Source organism: Phaseolus vulgaris, chromosome 3 (assembly GCF_000499845.2).
Source record: "Phaseolus vulgaris cultivar G19833 chromosome 3, P. vulgaris v2.0, whole genome shotgun sequence".
NCBI classification, from domain to species: domain Eukaryota; kingdom Viridiplantae; phylum Streptophyta; class Magnoliopsida; order Fabales; family Fabaceae; genus Phaseolus; species Phaseolus vulgaris.
The window spans coordinates 30,336,342-30,357,012 of NC_023757.2; the positions used below are offsets into that span (position 1 = coordinate 30,336,342).

General features: G+C 32.3%; 1 protein-coding gene across 10 annotated transcripts; it reads right to left on the reverse strand.

Moving 5' to 3' along the window:
* Nucleotides 1-904: 904 nt before the first annotated feature.
* On the reverse strand, nt 905-5,789 carry LOC137807059 (YTH domain-containing protein ECT4-like). 10 transcript variants are annotated; one of them, XM_068607494.1, is made up of 9 exons: nt 5,487-5,786; nt 5,039-5,092; nt 4,544-4,607; nt 4,249-4,393; nt 4,092-4,165; nt 3,545-4,015; nt 2,409-2,960; nt 2,073-2,285; nt 905-1,706 (listed from the first exon to the last, which is right to left on the reverse strand). In XM_068607494.1, exons 3-9 carry the CDS (start codon nt 4,589-4,591, stop codon nt 1,113-1,115), a joined length of 2,097 nt encoding a protein of 698 aa, XP_068463595.1. In that variant the 5' UTR covers nt 4,592-4,607; nt 5,039-5,092; nt 5,487-5,786; the 3' UTR covers nt 905-1,112. The 10 variants fall into 10 exon arrangements, with proteins under 10 accessions (XP_068463595.1, XP_068463601.1, XP_068463596.1 ...); XM_068607500.1 differs by having other exon boundaries at nt 2,409-2,822; nt 5,039-5,083; nt 5,487-5,785; XM_068607495.1 differs by having other exon boundaries at nt 5,039-5,083; nt 5,487-5,785.
* Nucleotides 5,790-20,671: the final 14,882 nt, after the last annotated feature.

The window sequence follows — 20,671 nt, forward strand, 5'->3', positions numbered from 1 at the left end:
TTAAATAAATATTTATCAAGTTTATATAATTTATTTATTTATTTTTGAAATTGTATATTTAATTATTTATAATTAAATATAATTTAGATAATTTATTATAAAGTAAATTTTTTTTAATTAATTTAAGTAATAAATTAATTTATTATTGTAATTTAAACAAATATTTAACAATAAAATTTAAAAATAAAAAAAAAATTTAAAAAATCAGAAATCGTGTTTCTAAATAGGATTTCAATTAAAAATAATCAAAAAAATCAAAAGTTTTGCTTGGAACCACTGTAAATTTTCCATAACTTTACCAGTAAAGTTCGGCAGGCTTCTCCACATGTTTTTTCCTGCACTTCCACATATTTCTAGACATTCCATATAAAATGTAAAAATAATATTCAGATTTCATAATTCAAAAAAATATTTTCAAATTAAAAAGTATTCTCCACATTTACATAATTCAGAAATAATTTAATATATATATATATATTCCAAAAATAATTTAAAATATATATATTTTAAATTACATAATAAAAAATAATTTAAAAAAAATATATTCCAAGTTACATAATTCAAAAAGAATTCAAAAATATATTTTCCAATCTGAAAATATCTTTCAAGTATAATCCAAAATATAAACTACATTTTAAGTAAAAAAAAATTAAAATATTTATGAAATTGCAGGAAGAAGCAGTTTTATTTTATCCACATAGTGAAAGAAAATACAAAATACACTCAATCCTCCTAAAAAATCAAACAGACCCGTATAGGATAGAATTGGGAATTTGTGTTAGTAAAGGTATAGCATTGAATCTAGTCTCAAAAGCTGCAGGGTTAAAAAATTAGAAACATTAATGTATCAATAACACAATAATGATTTGTCAAGTTAAACAACAGAGTGAACGAAAATCTGCAATGAAGAAACATCCTTTTGTATATTGATTGCTAACGGCCGAAATACAAGAGTAACATTTTCACTAAAAGTATTCTAACTCAACACCGCACGACATCAGAAGAAAAAAACAGTAAACGAAGATTTGAATAAAAACCCAACTTAACTTCCTCACAATGGAACAATAAGGTAGAGACATCAATCAGTATTTCCCAAATTTTTAGATCCATTTTTAGCCATTTTTAACACGAGTACCTCCGTCCAGCTGTCCTTTTCTCGGATCAAGTGGGATACTCCCGATCTTCAGAAAAGTAGAAGACTTGGCAAATCCGTTAACTTTTACTAGCATTGAGCCTACAGTGAAAACATCATCCGCCTCCTTCTTAGAGACACTGACGGCAGATGGTTTAGTCTCCACTTGTTTTGGGTTAATAGTGACAGAACCAATCTTAAACACAGAAGCGATATCTTCTTTCTCAACCGTACATTTCTCAGCCTTTTCATCTACAGGTGCTGTGTTGGTGACCTCAGAACTACACACTATATGTCCACTCCTTGAAGTCTGTTTTAAGTTATCAAGCCCATCATCCGTCTTTGAATTCTTACTGACTGGAGGGATGTCAAAGACAAAATTCAACTTCCGAGGTGGTTCCAATGTAGGTAACGATAATGGATTTTTTTCAAAATTTCTGATTAGCATCTTGGCCTTTTCTTCTTGCATGATCTTCTGACGATTTTCATAATACATGAAGTCATCAAGCAAAGATGTCTTCAAACTACGGTTTTTGAACATTTTCAGCATTTCCAAACCTTTACCATACATTATCTACAAAAGAGAAATTGGACCAAAAAATTATTTCATATAATACCAAGGGATAAAAGAGGCACACAACAACGAAAATCTACACACTATAACAAAACCAAAACAACACAAATTAGAAATAACAGCAACTCCCAGATTAAGAAAAAAACAATAATTACTTCAATCAAGACAAACAAGTATGTAAGTATATGATAAAATGACAATCAAATAGCCTCAACACATTCAAGCACGTGGGGTAGGGATCTGCTTACTCAATAACCCTTAATAAACATGGGTAAAAAATTGCAAACATTAATTTAATACGCTTATAAGTTGGGCAAACTTGTCAATTCTACTTTGGTAAAGAAGTTGCTGAAAAAATATGCATACCTCTTGTGTGTCTCTGCTATTAGTAACAGGTTTGTTCTCATTGTTCTCTAGTATAATGTGTCTAAAATTTGCATTTGGCACATCTTTTATGATGTGCCACTTCACAGGGAAGCTTCCACTCCACTTATCCTGCTGCCAAAAGTCCATGTCCTTATTGAAGTCAACAGGACCAGCCATCTCTGCAACCCCACAAAATTGACCACTTGCGTTAACCTACATTATAAGAAAGAACATGATCAAAAGAAAGGAAAATTACAACTGCAAACAGCTTTAGGTATGCAGATCAGAAAGAAACAGAATTAAAACTCATTGAATGCATCTTTATATGCAACTCACAGAAAAGAAAAGAAAGACAGGGCAGCCTCCAGATTTTCCTGCAGCTATTCTCTCAGCATCTTCATAGGCATTCTGCAGCTTCTTGTTTCCGTGAGGTGTAGATGACCAGACGTTATATTTGATGCTTTTGTGCACATCATCTTCACTGTATGATTTTATAACAAAATACTTTGCTTTTTCAATGCTAACAGGGAAATCCTCCCTGTTATATCGATCAGTATAAACGATTATGTTTTCTTGTGTATTCCCATCTCCTTTGTTTGTATAGGCTTTGACAGCCAGCTGGTGGTATTTTGAATTGCTATTTCCAATTCTCGGGCCCCTATTTCGCTCACCCAAAACATCAGAACTTCCATTTACATCACTCCATCCTTTAGACATGAGAGCCTTCTGTCGCAGTTTAGCAACTGCAGACTGTCCATTAGCATTAGAACCACAGTCAGAAAATTCACTACTCAGAGGGCAAGCTATTTTTAATTGATTACGGTGGGATAAAACATTTCCATTGGAAATAATATCTACAGGATGGGTTAAGACATCAATGCTTCTGGCCTACAAAACCAACAAAAAAATAAACATAACAATTCAAATTTAGCAAACATGCTTTTCAATAACTGAAACAAGACTCCAAAAATAATAATAAGAGCCAGTTTAAACATCCCAATAAGAATCTATAGATAAAAAATGAAATAGGGAGGTAAATAGAAACAAATTTAAACCAGGAGCTAAATTGAGGAGTGAAGTCAAAGAACTAACGAAAAAGTTGGGGTGTGCATAAATTGTTTTGAACTTTAAAAGGAAATTTGTTCCATTTTACCTTCTGTAATCACTTGTTCAAAATTTTATTTAAATGGACCTAATATCACCCATAGATTTCAGGAACGAAAGAGCTCCAGCCTCTAAGTCCACAAACTAACCCATATATAGGCACTCCCTCCTAGTATGCCCTTTCCAGAGAAATAGAAACATCTAGGGAGTGAAAAACTTTAACTTGTTATAGTGTTATCAAGTATCAATACTGTTCGGGAACACAGCTAGAATTATAGATATTATGCTTCCCATCTAAACAAGTCAAAATCAGAACTGACCTCACTGGCTCAGAATACTTGAATTCAAATAAAAGTGTAAGATTCTACCTGACGGACAGCTGGCAAAGGCAGATTAAGAAAACCTCTGCCAGAAGCACTGCCACTTGTCACATCTTTCTTTATCCCAGCATTATCTCTTGGCCCCTCAGATATCCTGGCCAAGGAACTTGTGGGATTTGACAATGATTTTGAAGAGCTCCTAGCAAAGGCACCAGAAGCTGAACTGAACTTATGTTTTAAACCTTTTCCATCAGGTCTACTGCCAGAAGCACTAGCATCAAACAATGAGTCAACAGAACTATTAGGGAAATTGTCTGGTTGAACAAAAGGAATATAAGAAGGTGAAGAAATGGGGTTTTGATAATTAGGGAAAGAGTAATATTGATGTGCTCCTCCAAATGAACCATCAACTCCTATCATTGCACCAGGAATATAAGGATTGTATGGATTGTATGGAGACTGTGCATATCCATAGCTAGGTGTATAATATACATATGGAAAACTTTCATGTTGTGCACCCTGGCCAATAAACAAACAACAAATCAGCTGTCAACACAACATGTAACACACAAAAGTAGAGAAGAACTAGACTCACCGTGTACTGAATATCAGGACCATCTACACCAAAAATCCTATGGTGGCCCTCCCATTCTCTGGGTGATTCAAATCCTAACCATAATAAATAACTAGTCAATATGATGCATAGAAAACATACCATAAACTCAAATCCCGGGCATATCCGTTCTCATTACCTGTACAGTAATACCCATAATTGGTGGCAGCAGGGTAATACGAGTTCTGATCAATAACAAATTCAGGGGCTCCATCATTAAACATGACTTGAAACTGTTCAAAATTTGGGTTTGTGATATGTGAGTTTAAATCGGTGCCTTCAATCTGAAAATCCAAGAGTAGGAATTTTTGTTGTCATACTAACTCAGAACAAAAAAACCACAACGCACAGAATATAATAATGACAATCCATCAAAGGAAACATGATATGTATTATGTATAACAGAGAATGCAAAAATTCAATAAATTTATTACCAAATAAGCATCTGCATTTCGAGTTCCAGAAACATCATACATTTCCATACCAGAACTGCCACCACTGCAAACAGCCATAACATGAAATATTAGTAGTAAATAAATAAAAAATCCAAAAAAATACCGAAAATGGCATTAGAAAGAAACCAATGTTAATATTAATTATACAACACTTGGCACCGGATTAAATTATCTAAAGCGAGCCAAAACGATCATGATGCACTTATAATCACAACAAACGTGAATCCCATAACAAATGAACTACAAAGAAATTAATACTCCCTGTTGGTGATACTGGTCAATTTCTTTTGCCTGATAATGATATTCACAAGTATCATAGTAAACATTCATATCAGGTTCATGTATGAAAGAAAAATCAAACCGACTGTTCAAAGCTTCCTTAACTCCAAACACACACCAAAATATCAGCAAACCACCCTAAATCACAATTGAATATTGCAACACAACACACCTATAGTAGTTCCCAAAACTCACCAGGACAAACAGGTTGAAAAGAGATCAATTCCAGTGCTTGGCACACTACAAAAGCTAAAAGTTAAGAATATCACTCCTCAATTCTCTACCAATCGTTCACCACCACCGAAAAAAAAAACACTGCAAAAGTGCAAACCCTGTTAAAGAAAAAACCCAACGCGATTTGACATTGAAATCGTGGACCAGCTCAGTAACTTATATAATAAGCAACCAATTTCGCCATAAAAGAAACCCCTTTCCTAAACCTAGATAGCAAAAAACCCCACTTCCAAATGCGCAATCCAGTACTTACAAAAAACATTAAAAAAAATCTTGTCCATACACTTCGCAATAACACTATTCCCCACTCAACCTCGCCCCGGTTCGAGAAACACAACTCCAATCACAGAATAAAAGAACTAACGAATCAATCAACACACACAAAAGCACAAAGAAAAAGGGTAATCACCTGAAAGGAAAAAGAAGAAGAAGAAGAAATCAATGCATGGTTGGCGCCATACCCCGTCGTATAACGGAATTGGATAGGCGAAAGAAGGAAGAAGGGGCCTTCTGGAACATTCCGATGACGCCCCTAAGAAACCCTAACCATTAACAGGAAAAGAAGAAGAACCCTTTGAAAAGGGCGGTTTCGGTGCGAAGAAGAAAGACAAATAAAAATTAAACAGAGCGAAGAAAAAGAAAAAGAAAAAGAAAAGAAAGAAAGTGTGGCGCTGTGAAACGAAATGATAGAGCTTCCCACACCTATGTAAACATCATGCAAAGGGTTTCGTAATTTATAAAATAAAAAATAACCAAAATAAAATAATAAAATGAAATATTAATATAAAGTTAAAATAGAAAAAAAATTATATAAAAAAAAATGGAAAATCTTTTATATAAAAAAGAAAGATATTATATTGAAACAAAATGTATAATCTCCTAATTATCAATTTAAATTTGAAATTTTTGGATAATGAGAACATAGTTATCATATAAGATTCTTTTACAACTTTATAATGTACCATCCTTTTATATAAAAAGAAAGATATTGTATTGAAATAAATTTTATAATCTCCTAATTATCAATTTAAATTTGAATTTTATGGATAATGAGAACACAGTTATCATATAAGATTCTTTTACAACTTATATACCAGGTTTTTGTCTTTAATAAAACCAACTAAATACAAATACTGATAACACAATTCAAAATTAGTATAAAAAGTTGTAGAACCACACGTAATTTCTTCATTTTGTAACTTTTAATAAATTTGAATTAATAATATTAAAAATTATATTGACTACAATGAATCGAAACCTCCTCAGTAAGTAAGTAATGTCAATAAATAGTAACATAATTTTTTTTTAAAAAAAAACTCTTTGAGTGACTTTTAGTAAATTGTGATGGATAATAATGGATTTTTTTTAAAAAAAAATATGTTGAAATTTATCATTAATAATTGATCAGTTAGGTATAATATCCTTGGTAGTGTTCCACCGACAACCAAATCCATAAGATAAGGACCAAAATAGAGGCAAAGGGAAATAAGAAAAGCTCTCTGTATTGTTATGTTTTTCCTTTGTATATAAGGTCAATGAATAAGTTAGTAAGTTGCTTATAGCGGCAGTTTAGTTTACAGTTTAAATAGTATATGTCTTGAAAAACACAACTAGCCATTTTCAAATGATATATTAAAATATATGCAAAGTCAATAAATGTAGTTCTGTGAGAGAAAATTCTAGAAATTAAAATTTATCGTACTTTATTATGTGAAGTTAATTGTTTTTTCATACAGATGCACTTCTTCCTTTCTACATTTCTTCCTCAATCCCTATATTTTTCTAAATATATTTTTGGATGGTTAATGTTATGCAACTAAAAAGTATTTTTAGAATAAAAAAAGAAAAAAAATACAAACTGATGTGATGGTGGAAAATATTCTACCAAAGTTTTTTTTTTTTAAATCTTCACAAATATTTTTTATTTTAAAACTATTACAGTTTTACCAATTTTCATATTTTAAATATTTTTTTTAAGACATTACACTTATATCTCTTATCTAGAGACCCAATAATAATATCTAAGAGTCCGGGATTGCAGTACTAATTTGTACACATGATTTTGATTTTGTTTGGAAAGTAAAAAATAAAATAAAAGAAAGTAAAAGAAAGCTAAAATTAAGGTTGATTGGATTCAGAAAAGAGAGTGAAAATTTTATAATTGATGTAATTAAATAAATTTTTTATATATTTATAAAATATTCTTTAAAATAAGATATATAAATAATTTTTAAATATAAATTAGAGTTAGTATAAATTTTAATTAAAATAAAAAGTATTATCAAATCTTAATAAATTCAAAATTTATATTTCATAATATAGATATATTAAAATAAATTACTTTATAAAAGATAATTTTAAAAATTATTTTATTTTATTTATTATTTTATATTTTATTTTAATTGTTTATTTTATCATATTATAATAATATATATGAATAAAATATTAAATTAACTTATTTTATTTATTTACTATTTCAACGATTTCCATTTAATTGTTATTTTTTACGATACAAAAATGTGAAATATTAAAATATTAAATTATATTAGTTATTTATTTTATTATAATATAAAAACATAATAAAAGAATAATATATATTTATATAAACGGATAAAATGATTATATATACATAAACAATAAACATAATCGATTATAATTTTGAATATAATTGATTATAATTTTGAATATAATTGATTATATGAAAACCATAAACAAATTGTAATTTTTTTAAATCTGAACAGTTTTTATTGAAAATTTGTATGTTGTTGTTCCATGGATGTAAGATTGATAAGTTCAATCCCTCACATGAGCTTATAAAGGTCATATTAGAGTAATTTAGGCTAAAGGGTCTTATTAAGGCTACATACGAGACGGTAGACAAAAGATTATTGTTTAGGCTGATGACAGAATGGTACAAATTATTTACATCTATTCATTGGTGAGATAATTATCACATTGAATGATATGTTTAATTTGTTGTACCTTTTGATTGTGAGACAATTCTACATTTGTGTCACTTTAAATGGAGTTGCAACCACATGGATGTTGGTATAAATGCTTCATGTTGATAATGTTGTTGCATTTGTAGAAATCAAACAATGCAGTGATGTTCATGTGTGTTTGAATAGTGATGGGACAAATAAGTTACATTAGGTATAATTAATTGTATCTTCTTCCTAGCTATATGTGGAAGGTCTTGTAATCTCGAATGAGCCTCCAAAACCCTATAAAAAGGCAGACATTTGTTAATTAATATTAATCATTAAGGTAGGGAATATAATACAATAGAAAACTTACATGTCTAGTAAATGTTTCATGGACAAAGTGTTAGTTTTCTTATGCAATAAACACAAGATAACCATGAGAAAATTGTTGAACAAGATGCTTTGATGTCTCCAAATCCAAGAGGAAAGCTTGAAGACCTTGTTGTTGGGTGTGTTTGTTGTCTAGGTGTTTGAAACTTGTTAATTCACTCCTTAAGATGATCCAAGTTCATTTGAATCTTTAACCTTTTGAAAAGATGACTTTTCTAAAATGCTATTGAAATTTCAACAGGTTAAAATTTTGAAACAACAAGTTGTTTTACCTTAGTAGTTTTTGAAAAGCTTGACTTTGTTGTCAAGTCAATTCAATCGATTGTTTCGACAAAACAATAGATTGTTTTTCTGAAAACCTTAACAGAATTCTGTTAAGTGGTTTTAATATGTTTTAAATGATCCTAACTACCTTGACTCCTTTATTAAATGTTTTTGACCACTTGGTTGGTCTATATAAAGGTGGTTTTACGCTCCTAATCTTGGAGTAAGAGAAAGAGTTTATCAAAAGAGTTTTTCCAAGATTTGAAAGAGCTTTGGATCATTCTTAAGTGTGTGAAATAGGATTGAGTTGTAATTCTGAACTTTAAGCTTTGTAATACTCAAGTGTATTCTATTTCCTTCTTCCTTAATTATTGTATTTTTTTATTTGTGTTGTCAAGGAGTGTTGTATGCTCTTGAGGTGTTCAAGATCAACATTCTTGGTGTGGTTTTCCAAAGGTAGTGTGTTTCTTAAGGGGTTCAAGGTCACTACTTTGGTGTGTGGTGTTTGTAATCTGGTTTTGATTGCATAGTGGATTACCAGTAGTTTCTGGGAACTGGATGTAGTTCTTGGTGTAAGAGTGAACCAGTATAGATCTATTTGTGTGATTCTCTCTTTCCTTGATCTCACATATATATATTTTAAGTTGTTTTTATTAACTGCTGATAAAAACAACCGGTTGAATCGCAAAAACAACCGGTTGATTTTTTGGAAATCAACTAAAACAACTTTGTGCATTACTTTCCTTAGTTTCTTTCTCTGTGATTCTTCATTGGCTTTCATTATACCTTCAAATTTTTCGAAAATATTTTATAAACAATTCACCCCCCCTCTTGTTTAAGGCCATATATTCTAACAATTGGCATCAAGAGCTTGGTTCTTGAAAGATATTCAAGTTTGATTCCAAAAACCTTTTTCTTATGGTTGAAAAATTACCTTTTGGGGAGGGTGCCTCAATAAACAGGCCACCTTTATTTTGTGGTTTGAACTATCAGTTTTGGAAGGTTAGAATGAAAAATCTTTGTTGAATCACTAGATAGAGGAATTTGGGATGCAATAGAAAATGGTCCTTTTATTCTTATGTTTGAAAAAGATGATGTTTTCTTTGAAAAACCTTGGTCCCAATGGACTGAGAGTGAAAGTAAAAAAGCACAATATGATTGTATTGCAAAAAATATTATCACATTTGCCTTAAATTCTAATGAGCTTTTCAGGGTCTCAAAATGTGGATCTGCTAAAGAGATGTGGGATACACTTGAAGTAACTCATGAGGGAACCAATGAAATAAAGAGAGCAAGGAGAAGAAGTCAAGCAAGAAGGAAAATAAAGAAAAATAAAAAAAGAAGTCAATCTGTGTTTGATGGCCAAGGAAGAAGATGATGCAAGTAGTGTAAGTTCTTGTACTTCTTTAAATGCTGAAAATTATAGTCAACTTCTTCAAGCTTTTAAAGAAATACATGAGGAAACTAACCGATTGCCAATCTTGAACAACCGGTTAAAAGGGTTGAACAACTGGCTTGAAAACAGAGTCAGAGCACTAGAAGAAGAGTTAGAGAATTCAAAAACTGATTTTGAAAATCTAGAAATGTTTTACAAGAACTCTTTTTGCAAGTGTGACTCACTTGTTTGGGAAAATCGTGAATCTCTTGAAAAGAAGGTTCACTACCTTGTGAAAACTGTGGATAGACTTTCAAAGGGTAAATCCAACTTTGAGACTGTCTTGGCATCTCAAAATTGTGTTTTTGGAAAAACAGGTTTAGGTTTTAATCCACAGAGCAAGAAAACTGAGTTTTCAAAGTCTTTTTCAAAATTGCTAGATAAACAACCGATTGAAAAATCGAAACAACCGGTTGTTACATGTTTGTATTACATGAAGAGAGGCCACTCGGTTAGATTCTGCAATATTAGGAAGTTTTTTGTTCCTAAAGCTATTTTAAAATGGGTTCCTAAGGTTCCTAAGACTTTTACTAACATAATTGGACCCAAATTCATAAGGGGACCAAATCTTGCTTCTTAATCTTTTCTTGTAGGTATCATTGGCAGCCAAGAATCACTTTTGGGCTTGAAGAATGACTGCTAAAGGGAAGAATATCAAGAGCAAAGATAATCTTTATACCTACACTTTTCAATTGTTTATGTCTTGTAGGGTTCTTTGAATGTCAAGAGACATCCTTGGCACATGCATAGTGTTGATCAGAAGAAACTTCAAGAATAAAGAGTCTGATCTGGTGTGTTGTTGATGGCTTATAACTTTAGAGGAGTCTGTCCATGTGGTGTTTGATAAAATCATTCATAGTGATCAGGGTTCTACAAAGGTTTATGCAGAAGATGAGCAGAGCATCACCTTGGAGAAGCTGGAATCCTGTCCAGAAAAACAACCGGTTGAAATTCTACAACAGGAAGAGCTGCCAAAGTAATGGAGAATTCCAAGGGATCTTTTAGTGGAGAACATCATTGGTCAGATCCAGAAGGGTGTTTCTACACGTAGTACTGTATCTAACTACTGCGAGCATATGACTTTTGTCTCAGAAGTTGAACCTAAGTCAAATGAAAAAGCTCTCAAGGATGATAAATGGGTTGCTACCTGATGAGCATATATTTATTCACACTTAATAGCCTTAATCATAGATTATTGGACTATAATAATTAATAAATCCATTGTTTTAATTAATATTCTTATAATTGGGTTTATTTAGGCCTTAACTATTATTATTGTTAATTTTGTGTTTTTAGGGTAAATGATCTGAAGCATCTACCTTTGTGAATGGGCCAAATATGCAAAAGTCCAAGTTGCTTCTTTGAATCAAAACAGAAAACAAATTCTGTTGGAGAAGAAAGAGAAAATAAAAGCTACAAGATTCCAGAAACAGAATTGGAAGCAAATCTTCTGCAAAATAAAAAGAATTATGGAAAGTGGAAACTGTTTACAAAATCTAAACTGCAATATTTTCCCAAGATCCTTGGAGCAGAAAAGCCTTATAAAAGGACACAAGCATCAAGTAGAAAGAGAGAGAGCTTCATAGGGTTTTCTTAGTTTCTTTTCTTATTTGTAATTCTTTTGCCTCCGCATGGAAAGCTAAACCTTTTGGTTGATTCCTTTGTGATTCCCCATTGAGTTCTGAGGTTTTGATCAATAAAAGTTTCTATTTTTAATTCTCTATAGCAGTTGTTTTTATTGTCTAATCTCCTGGAAAACTAGTTTTTGTGAGAGGTTGTACTTGAACGCATGATTGAGAGTCTTCCTTATCTTAAACTTTGGTTTCTTAGTTAGTTCGTATTGTTCTAATTAATTTCTTGGGCGCATGATTCAAGAGAGAGGAGATAAGCATTCCCATGGAGTATACGCATGGAACAAAGTGGGTATTGATTAAATCGGTAGATGCATGCTTTACTGGTGAGCTTCAGTTGAATTAGGTTTGGCGCATGTTCAATCTAGTTTAGCTCTGCTGAGGATTGAGAAAAGAATAATCTTTAGAGAGCCCGTGAAGAATTCATTGGTGGAAGAACTTGGGAGTCAATCTGCATTCTTTACTGATTCAAATCATCATTTATATTTTCTTGCTAAACGATCGTAACCCCTGTTTATTTACCATTATTGCTAATTTTCATTGTTTGCAGATAGGTTTTGAATTCTATTCACTGAAATTACTATTGGATTTGTTGGGAGACGACTTGGGGTCATCTGACCAAAACTATATTATCATCTCTCTAGTGTTAGGCAAGTCTACGCTAGAATCATATTAATTTGACAGCAAAACGACAGCTATCACTACCATGCATGAGGAACTGCATCAATTCACAAGAAATGATGTCTGGTTTCTTGTTCCAAGGTCTGACCAGATGAACATCATTGGATGCAAATGGGTTTTCAGAAACAAGCTGGATGAATTTGGAGTAATTACAAGGAACAAGGCAAGGCTTGTGACTAAAGGTTATAATCAAGAAGAAGGCATAGATTATGGTGAAACCTTTGCTCCAGTTGCAAGATTAGAAGTTGTAAGGTTGTTGTTGACCTTTGCTTGTATGAGTGGATTCAAATTGTTTCAAATGGATGTTAAGAGTGTTTTCCTCAATGGAATCATCAATGAGGAAGTCTATGTTGAACAACCATCGAACTTTGAAGATCATCAACATCCTAACCATGTATACAAGCTGAAAAAGGCCTTGTATGGGCTTATGCAAGCTCCAAGGCAGTGGTATGAGAGGCTTAGTAACTTGTATATGTTCATCCTATGTAAAGTAAGTTGTATATGTTCATCCTATGCTTTTGACTTCATAAGACCAAATGAAATTCTAAACATGCTTGAGGTAATGCAAAGGTATGAATGTATTTCATTATGCATTTCCCATCACTTTGAAAGATGATTTTCTTTGAAAAATAACATTTTCTTGTTGTCTCAGAAAAACAACCGATTGTTTTCACGAAACAACCGATTGTTTTACCTCTGACATATTTGAATAAAGCTATTATGATTTCTTATGCATGCTTACAACTATTTCTTTTCTTTCATAACCCATTATGAGTCAAATATGCATTCTTTGTGCCTTTGAAGTAGATCATAAAGAGATATATTCTTTGTTTTCCTTAAGATTCAAAGCTTTTTATGAATGACAACCACATTAGTGGTCATGGGGTTGATGAATATTTGTGAATGTATCTTTGGAACGTCTGGAAGGTTTGCTTTTAACAGAAAAAAGAATAATTCTACCAAATCCACCTCTTGAGCAATCATTTGACCAACTTGAATTGTTGGATGAAGAAAAGATAAGGGGAGAAACTGTGGTCTCCTTGCTGAAATTTCTGGGGTCTATGGTACTTTGATTCTGCTGCCGTCATAGCTCTGATACACCATAGATTTTGCTGCAATTCTGATATGGTATCAAAGATTTGTTGCTGCAATGGTGCTGCTACACACACTGGTTTTCTGGTTTATTATGTTGCTGCTATATGTTGGTTTTCAATGTTGGAAAACACTAATGCAAACAGGTTATTCTGTTTTTATCCCTTCATTCTATTTGTGAAGACAAATAGGGGGAAATTGGTGTGGTTTTATGTGTTGTATTGCTGCTGCTACACTCTGGTTTTATCATGGTTTAAATTTTGCTATTGTCATGCTCTTATTCACCATAGTTTTTCTGCACACAAGTCTAATTTTGGTACTGGTTTTTATGGTTATTTGAATGGTTTTTCTACTTAAAGGCTTATGCAGAAAACTGGTTTTGTGTGCCTTGGTATCCCGCTGGTATACTTGCTTTGTATATGCATAAATTCTGTTTTGTAGGACCTTTCAAGTTAAAAAAAAAAACAACACAAACAAACCAGGGATTTGTCTTCATCAAATAGGGGGAGATTGTTGAACAAGATGCTTTGATGTCTCCAAATCCAAGAAGAAAGTTTGAAGACCTTGTTGTTGGGTGTGTGTTGTCTAGTTGTTTGAAACTTGTTAATTCACTCCTTAAGATGATCCAAGTTCATTTGAATCTTTAACCTTTTGAAAAGATAAGTTTTCTAAAATGCTGTTTAAATTTCAACAGGTTGAAATTTTGAAACAACAGGTTTTTTTGAAAAGGTTTTGAAAAGCTTGACTTTGTTGTCAAGTCAATTCAACTGATTGTTTTTCTGAAAAGCTTAACATAATTTTGTTAAGTGGTTTTAATATGTTTTAAATGATCCTAACTACCTTGGTCCTTTATTAAATGTTTTTGACCACTTGGTTGGTCTATATAAAGGTGGTTTTATGCTCCTAATCTTGGATTAAGAGAAAGAGTTTATCAAAATAGTTTTTCCAAGATTTGAAAGAGCTTTGGATCATTCTTAAGTGTGCGAAATAGGATTGGGTTGTAATTATGAACTTTAAGCTTTGTAATACCCAAGTGTATTATATTCCCTTCTTCCTTGATTACTGTAATTTTGTATTTGTGTTGCCAAGGAGTATTGTGTGCTCTTGAGGTGTTCAAGATCAACATTCTTGGTGTGGTTTTCTAAAGGTAGTGTGTTTCTTGAGGGGCTCAAGGTCACTACTTTGGTGTGTGGTGTTTGTAATCTGGTTTTGATTGCATAGTGGATTACCAGTGGTTTCTGGGAACTGGATGTAGCTTTTGGTGTAAGAGTGAACCAGTATAAATATATTTGTGTGATTCTCTCTTTCCCTGATCTAACATATATTTGTTTTAAGTTGTTTTTATTATATGCTGATAAAAACAACCGGTTGAATCACAAAAACAATCGGTTGATTTTTTGGAAATCAACTAAAACAGCTTTGTGCATTGCTTTCCTTAGTTTCTTTCTCTGTGATTTTTCTTTGGCTTTCATTATACCTTCAAAGTTTTAGAAAATATTTTATAAACAATTCACCCCCCTCTTGTTTAAGGTCATATATTCTAACAAAAATGATGATGAATAATGAGCAACAACTGTCAATGACCCCTACAAATTATGATAATAATAAATAAGTTTCAAATTAATTAACTGTAAATTAAAATTATATACTTACTGTTGCAAGTAAGGTGCTAAATACACTTCTTTGTCTGCATTTTGAAATGTTTCTATTAAGTATGTTTGCACTTCACTCGCTTTATTTCCTACACTATGAATGACAATTGGGTCAAGAAATTCATAAATATAAGCGTTCTTCTTCTCGATGCATAGGTGATGTAAATACCTTAAACATTGAAAAAATAATGTTAGAGGAAAATATGAATATATTAAACTATTTTAAAGGTTAATAAAAGTATACTTACAACAACCTAAGTTGTAGAACCGATATAGATAGTTGATTAGTACCAGTAACAATCTCACAAGTTTCAAAACCAAACAAGTTTCGAAAAAAACGAGAAACGGATTAGATTGAACCAAACAAGTGAAAGGGTTACCGTAGGGTGGAAGGAGAAGCTTGAGCATCGTAGTGTGGAAGAAGAAGCTTATCACACGGAAGCCATAGTGTGGAAGAAGAAACGCGGAAGTCGTAGTGTGGAAGAAGAAACGCAAAAGTTGTAGTCTGGAAAAAAAAAACCCAAAAGTTGTGGTGTGGAAGACGAAACAACATGCGAAAGCATTAGGTTAAAAAAAATTGAATGTTTGGGAGGTTAAAACAGTTATTATGTCAGTTGAAATAATAAATGACATAGTAAAAAATTATTATGACGGTTCTATCCTAAACAGACATGATAAATATTTACTATGTTAGTTTTAATTTTAAGCATCATAATAAACTTCATGATTATTACAAAAATGTCGCCGCACCATTTTTATGACAGGTAAACTACACCCGTCATAGTAAGTTGTCATTGATTCTTATTTTTGTACTAGTTAATGGACTATTGCAACACATACTTGTCTATTGCACATGATGGGTTAGACCATTTTTATTGATAAAAGTGTTACCTTAGTTAGTGTGTCCTATTTGGACTTTTTCCAAGATTTGCATCTAACTAAAGGATGTGTTTTGGTGACAGTTGCACTTACACACATGTATGAACAATTAGGTGATGTTTGTTATGAAAACAAAAAGTAGCTCATTGGATGTGCAACTTTGATGCACGTTAGCCTTATCAATGTTTTACTGCTTTTAAGGGCATTATTTGTATCTAGTTTCAGGTTATAATTCATAGAATTTTGTGATGATCATATGGTTAAAACAGGAGGATATTAATTATGAAGTGTGTGCTTTGTAATATTTAGTGTATGAAGTTGACAATGTCTACAAATGCAACAATTTGATTCCAACTTAATAATCTCAAATTTGTTAGCATCAAATTTACCCATGTGACAACCATTAGTAGGATTGACCATATGAATGGGTCTCATTGTTCTTTAGGTATATTAGGTTAGGTACATGCAATCAATTCCACTTGTTCGAAATGTCCTACATCAATATGAATATGTTCAAATTATACCCGTTATCCATATGTTGTTAGTGAAAAAAAAAATTGTAAATGAAAGAGAAGACCATGGGTAGTTACTTTTTGCATAGTACGTTGTGTACAATGTGGTGGAGGCACCTCATGCGACGACTTATGTTGCAGGACTACATGGATTGGTTTCATTGTGTCTCCCATCCATATATGCTATAGACAATAAAGGATGAGAGTCGATAAGTGATGACTCTTTTACGACAAGTGTATCGAGTCAAAAATAATAATTTGTCTCTAAAGATGGATATCAAACCTACAAGTAACGATTATTTAAAATCCTAATATAGTAACATTCACTAAGTATAAGAACATGTATAATAATGAGTTCATCCTTCTTACTCTTTTGTATTTTGAAAAGCGTAGTAATATTTTTATCATTTGATTGATATTGATGTCCATATAAAATTCATTTATATGGATTTCTAACATATAAAATTATTAAGAGAGTTTCCTAAATATCGGTTTTTAACATATTTATAAAAACTCTTTATGCTTATTGATGAGCATATATTTATTCACACTCAATAGCTTTAATCATAGATTATAGAACTATAATAATAAATAAATCCATTGTTTTAATTAATATTCTTATAATTGGGTTTATTTAGGCCTTAACTATTATTTTTGTTAATTTTGTGTTTTTAAAGTAAATTATCCCGATGAAGCATCTACATTTGTGAAAAGGTCAAATATTGCAAAAGTCCAAGTTACTTCTTGAACCAAAACAGAAAACAAATTCTGAGGAGAAGAAAGAGAAAATAAAATCTACATAATCTCAGAAACAGAATTGGAACCAAATCTTCTGCCAAAATACAAGAATTTTGGAAAAATGGAAACTTGGACACTGTTAACAAAATATAAACTACAATATTTTCCCAAGATCCTTGGAGCAAAAAAACCTATAAAAGGACACAAGCATCAAGAAGAAAGGGAGGGAGAGCTTCATAGGATTTTCTTAGTTTCTTTTCTTCTTTGTAATTCTTTTGTATTGCCTTTGTATGGAAGGTTAAACCTTTTTGGTTGATTCCTTTGTAATTTCCCATTGAGCTCTGAGGTTTCGATCAATAAAAGTTTCTATTTTTAATTCTCTATAGTAGTTGTTTTAATTGACTAATCTCCTGAAAAACTAGTTTTTGTGAGAGGTTGTACTTAAACGCATGATTGAAAGTCTTCCTTATCTTAAACTTTGTTTTCTTAGTTAGTTCGCATTGTTCTAATTAATTTCTTAGGCGCATGATTCAAGAGAGAGGAGATAAACATTCACATGGAGTATACGTGATGTGAGTTGACTCATGAATAGACACTTTCAAGAATTTGGATCAAGATTCTACAAGCAAATTCAAGAACACAAATCAAGAAACCCATGAGAAACCCATTTCAAGAACATGAACCGATTGATATCACAACCAAAGACACATGAATCAAATAGGTAGGCAAACAAGTAATTCCAACTGATTAAAAAGAAGAAGAATAGCAAACTACCGAATGAAAACAACAATTAAACAAGTTCTACCGATTAGAAACAAGAACAAACAACAAGACATATTTTAGAGTTTTGAAATGACATGGAAATGGAAGAAGAAGATGAAAGGAGAAACGTATGTGGTTGTAGACATGGGAATGATCACGCCACTTGAAGGATGATTGACTCCAAGATGAGTGAGAGTGTCGCCACTTGAGAGTTCCCAAAACCCACAAGATAAGACTAAGAAGAAGGAGAACAAGTCTCACAAAAGAAGCCACTCAATTTTGAGGAGAGTAACACTACTTTCGATTTCAATATCAATGTGTCTTTTACAAAATCCCAAGCTCCTCTTTATATAGAAATAGAGGACCGGTCATGAATAGGCAAGGTACATGAAAAGGCATTGCAAATGCCGCCCCTTTCAAGTCACTTCCTTTTCTAGAAAAAATGACTTTTCCCACTACTTCCCTTTTAATGTTCTATCTTGAATCTATTCTAAAGATATTACAAAAAAGATATTAATTAGGCTTGGGCCTCATTTTGAGAAGACTAATAAGAAGAACTTCAAATGCTTTGGGACTTGTCCTTTCTTTTATTGATGAAATCTTTATTTGCTTGTTGAGATGACCCTTCAAGTATAGCATCCTTGGTCATCTTCATGTATTTTTGGGTCACATCATGCCTTCCAAGTTGTAGAAAATTCGACCACGAATTTAGTACTCCTACATAAGACAAAGTCAGATTGCAATTAGATAAGAGAATGCAAGAAGAGATAGGCAAACTTGACTTAGCATTTTTAAGCATTGGGAGTTCAGAAAAGGAGGTCCTATAGACAGACCAAGTTGGAAAAGATTGTTTGGGAATGATGATATTTTTTGGAAAAAGTCTTCTTCAATGGTGAAAACCATTAGGAGGTATGTAAAAATCATCCCTAACATTCTTTAACCAAGATGGTGTGGAAGTAGGAACCTTGGGTAATGAAAAAGGAATACCTTGGAGGTTCAAGTTGAGGCATAACACGAGTCAACATTAGTGATTTAGTAGATAAGGTAGTGTGACTCGATTTATCATTTCCTTCTTTTGCTTTCTCATTTTCTCTTTTAGTTTTCATTTTTATTTGGTCCTCGTGAACCTCTTGGGGAGAGAGGGGTTTTAAGGTAACCTTGCGTCCTTGGAAGGAAAAAGACATTGTGTTGGATAGGCCGTCATGTAAAACATGTCTATCATATTGCCAAGGCCTTTCTAAAAGAACATGAGTTGCTTCCATGGGCACAACATCACATAAAACCTCATCTTTATACTTTCCTATTGCAAAGTTTATGAGGACTTGTTTGTTAACCATGATTTCACCTTTGCCACTAAGCCATTGTAATTTATAGGGCTTGGTATGAGAGATGTGGGTAAGGCTAACTTTTGCACAACTCTTGTACTAGCCACATTAGTACAACTACCCCCATCAATAATCAAGGAACATAACTTGTTGGTGATAAGACAGCGGGTGTGAAAAATATTTTCTCTTTGGGTATCATCCAAAGGTTTTGGTATTGTTCCCAACATTCACCTTATCATCAATAAGTCACCTTCACAAGGTATTTCACACTCATATTCACTAAGGGTTTTTGAAGGGGAAGTGGAGTTAGATCTAGAAGAGTTATCACTATGTTCACTAACTACTTGACCCTCTTTAACCATCATGGTTCTCTTTGTTGGACAATTTGCAGCTATATGACCAAAACCTAAACATTTAAAACATTTTTTACTTGAGGTCTTGGTAAGTGATATAATAGTTGAAGGTGAGGGTTTTGAATCTTTTGGTTTGTAAGTGGACTCGTTTTTAAAATTGGAGGAAAATGTTGAAGTATATTTTTGTTTATTTGTCCAAGATGTGTGGTAAAAGCCATCATTATGAGAATTTTTAAAAGAGCTTTTTTTTGAAAGTTGGGATTCTACCTTGATGGCAAGGTGAACCAAATTTTCTAAAGAAGAATATTCATGCAATTCTACCACATCTTGGATTTCCCTTTTAAGACCACTTACAAAGCGAGCCATTTTGGACTCCTCACGTTCATGCATGTTTATATTAGTTAAAAGCGTTTCAAGTTCCTTAAAATAAGCATCCACATTGAGCGTGTCTTGATGAAACCTTTGGAGTTTCAACAAAAGGTCTTTCCTATAATGTGGAGGCACAAATCTAGCGCGCATGCATTTTTTTAAATCATCCCAAGAAACCACGGGTGGTCTCTTGTTTAGTCCAATGTCCATTACAAGTTTATGCCACCTTTGCATGGCATAGTCTAAAAAGTTTAGGGAGGCTAAGTTTACCTTTTGGTCATCTTAGACCTCATATACATTAAAAATTTGTTCACATTTAGCCTCCCATCCTAAATAGACATTAGGATCACCATCTCCATTAAAACTACGTAATTTTACAAATGGAAAATAAAGCTTTGCCACATTTTGGTGCCTATGTTCATAATGTTGGTGCCTCCTCCATTCGGTTTCTTCATCAAATCCACCATAATTTTGAGAACTTCTTGATTCATATCTATGATGGTGTCTTCTTTGTCTTGGAGACCTTTCATGGCGCATTTCCAATATTAGGAGTCTTTCTTCCAATTGTCTCATTTCTTCCTCTTTTT

What these genes read in the sequence shown, in the direction of transcription:
- LOC137807059 (XM_068607492.1), bottom strand. Translation starts at nt 4,591, where the DNA reads ATGGAAATGTATGATGTTTCTGGAACTCGAAATGCAGATGCTTATTTG. An exon ending in GAAATGCAGATGCTTATTTG is followed by an intron (nt 4,394 to 4,543) that starts GTAATAAATTTA and finishes TTGGATTTTCAG; the next exon opens with ATTGAAGGCACCGATTTAAA. An exon ending in ATAGCAGAGACACACAAGAG is followed by an intron (nt 1,707 to 2,072) that starts GTATGCATATTT and finishes TCTCTTTTGTAG; the next exon opens with ATAATGTATGGTAAAGGTTT.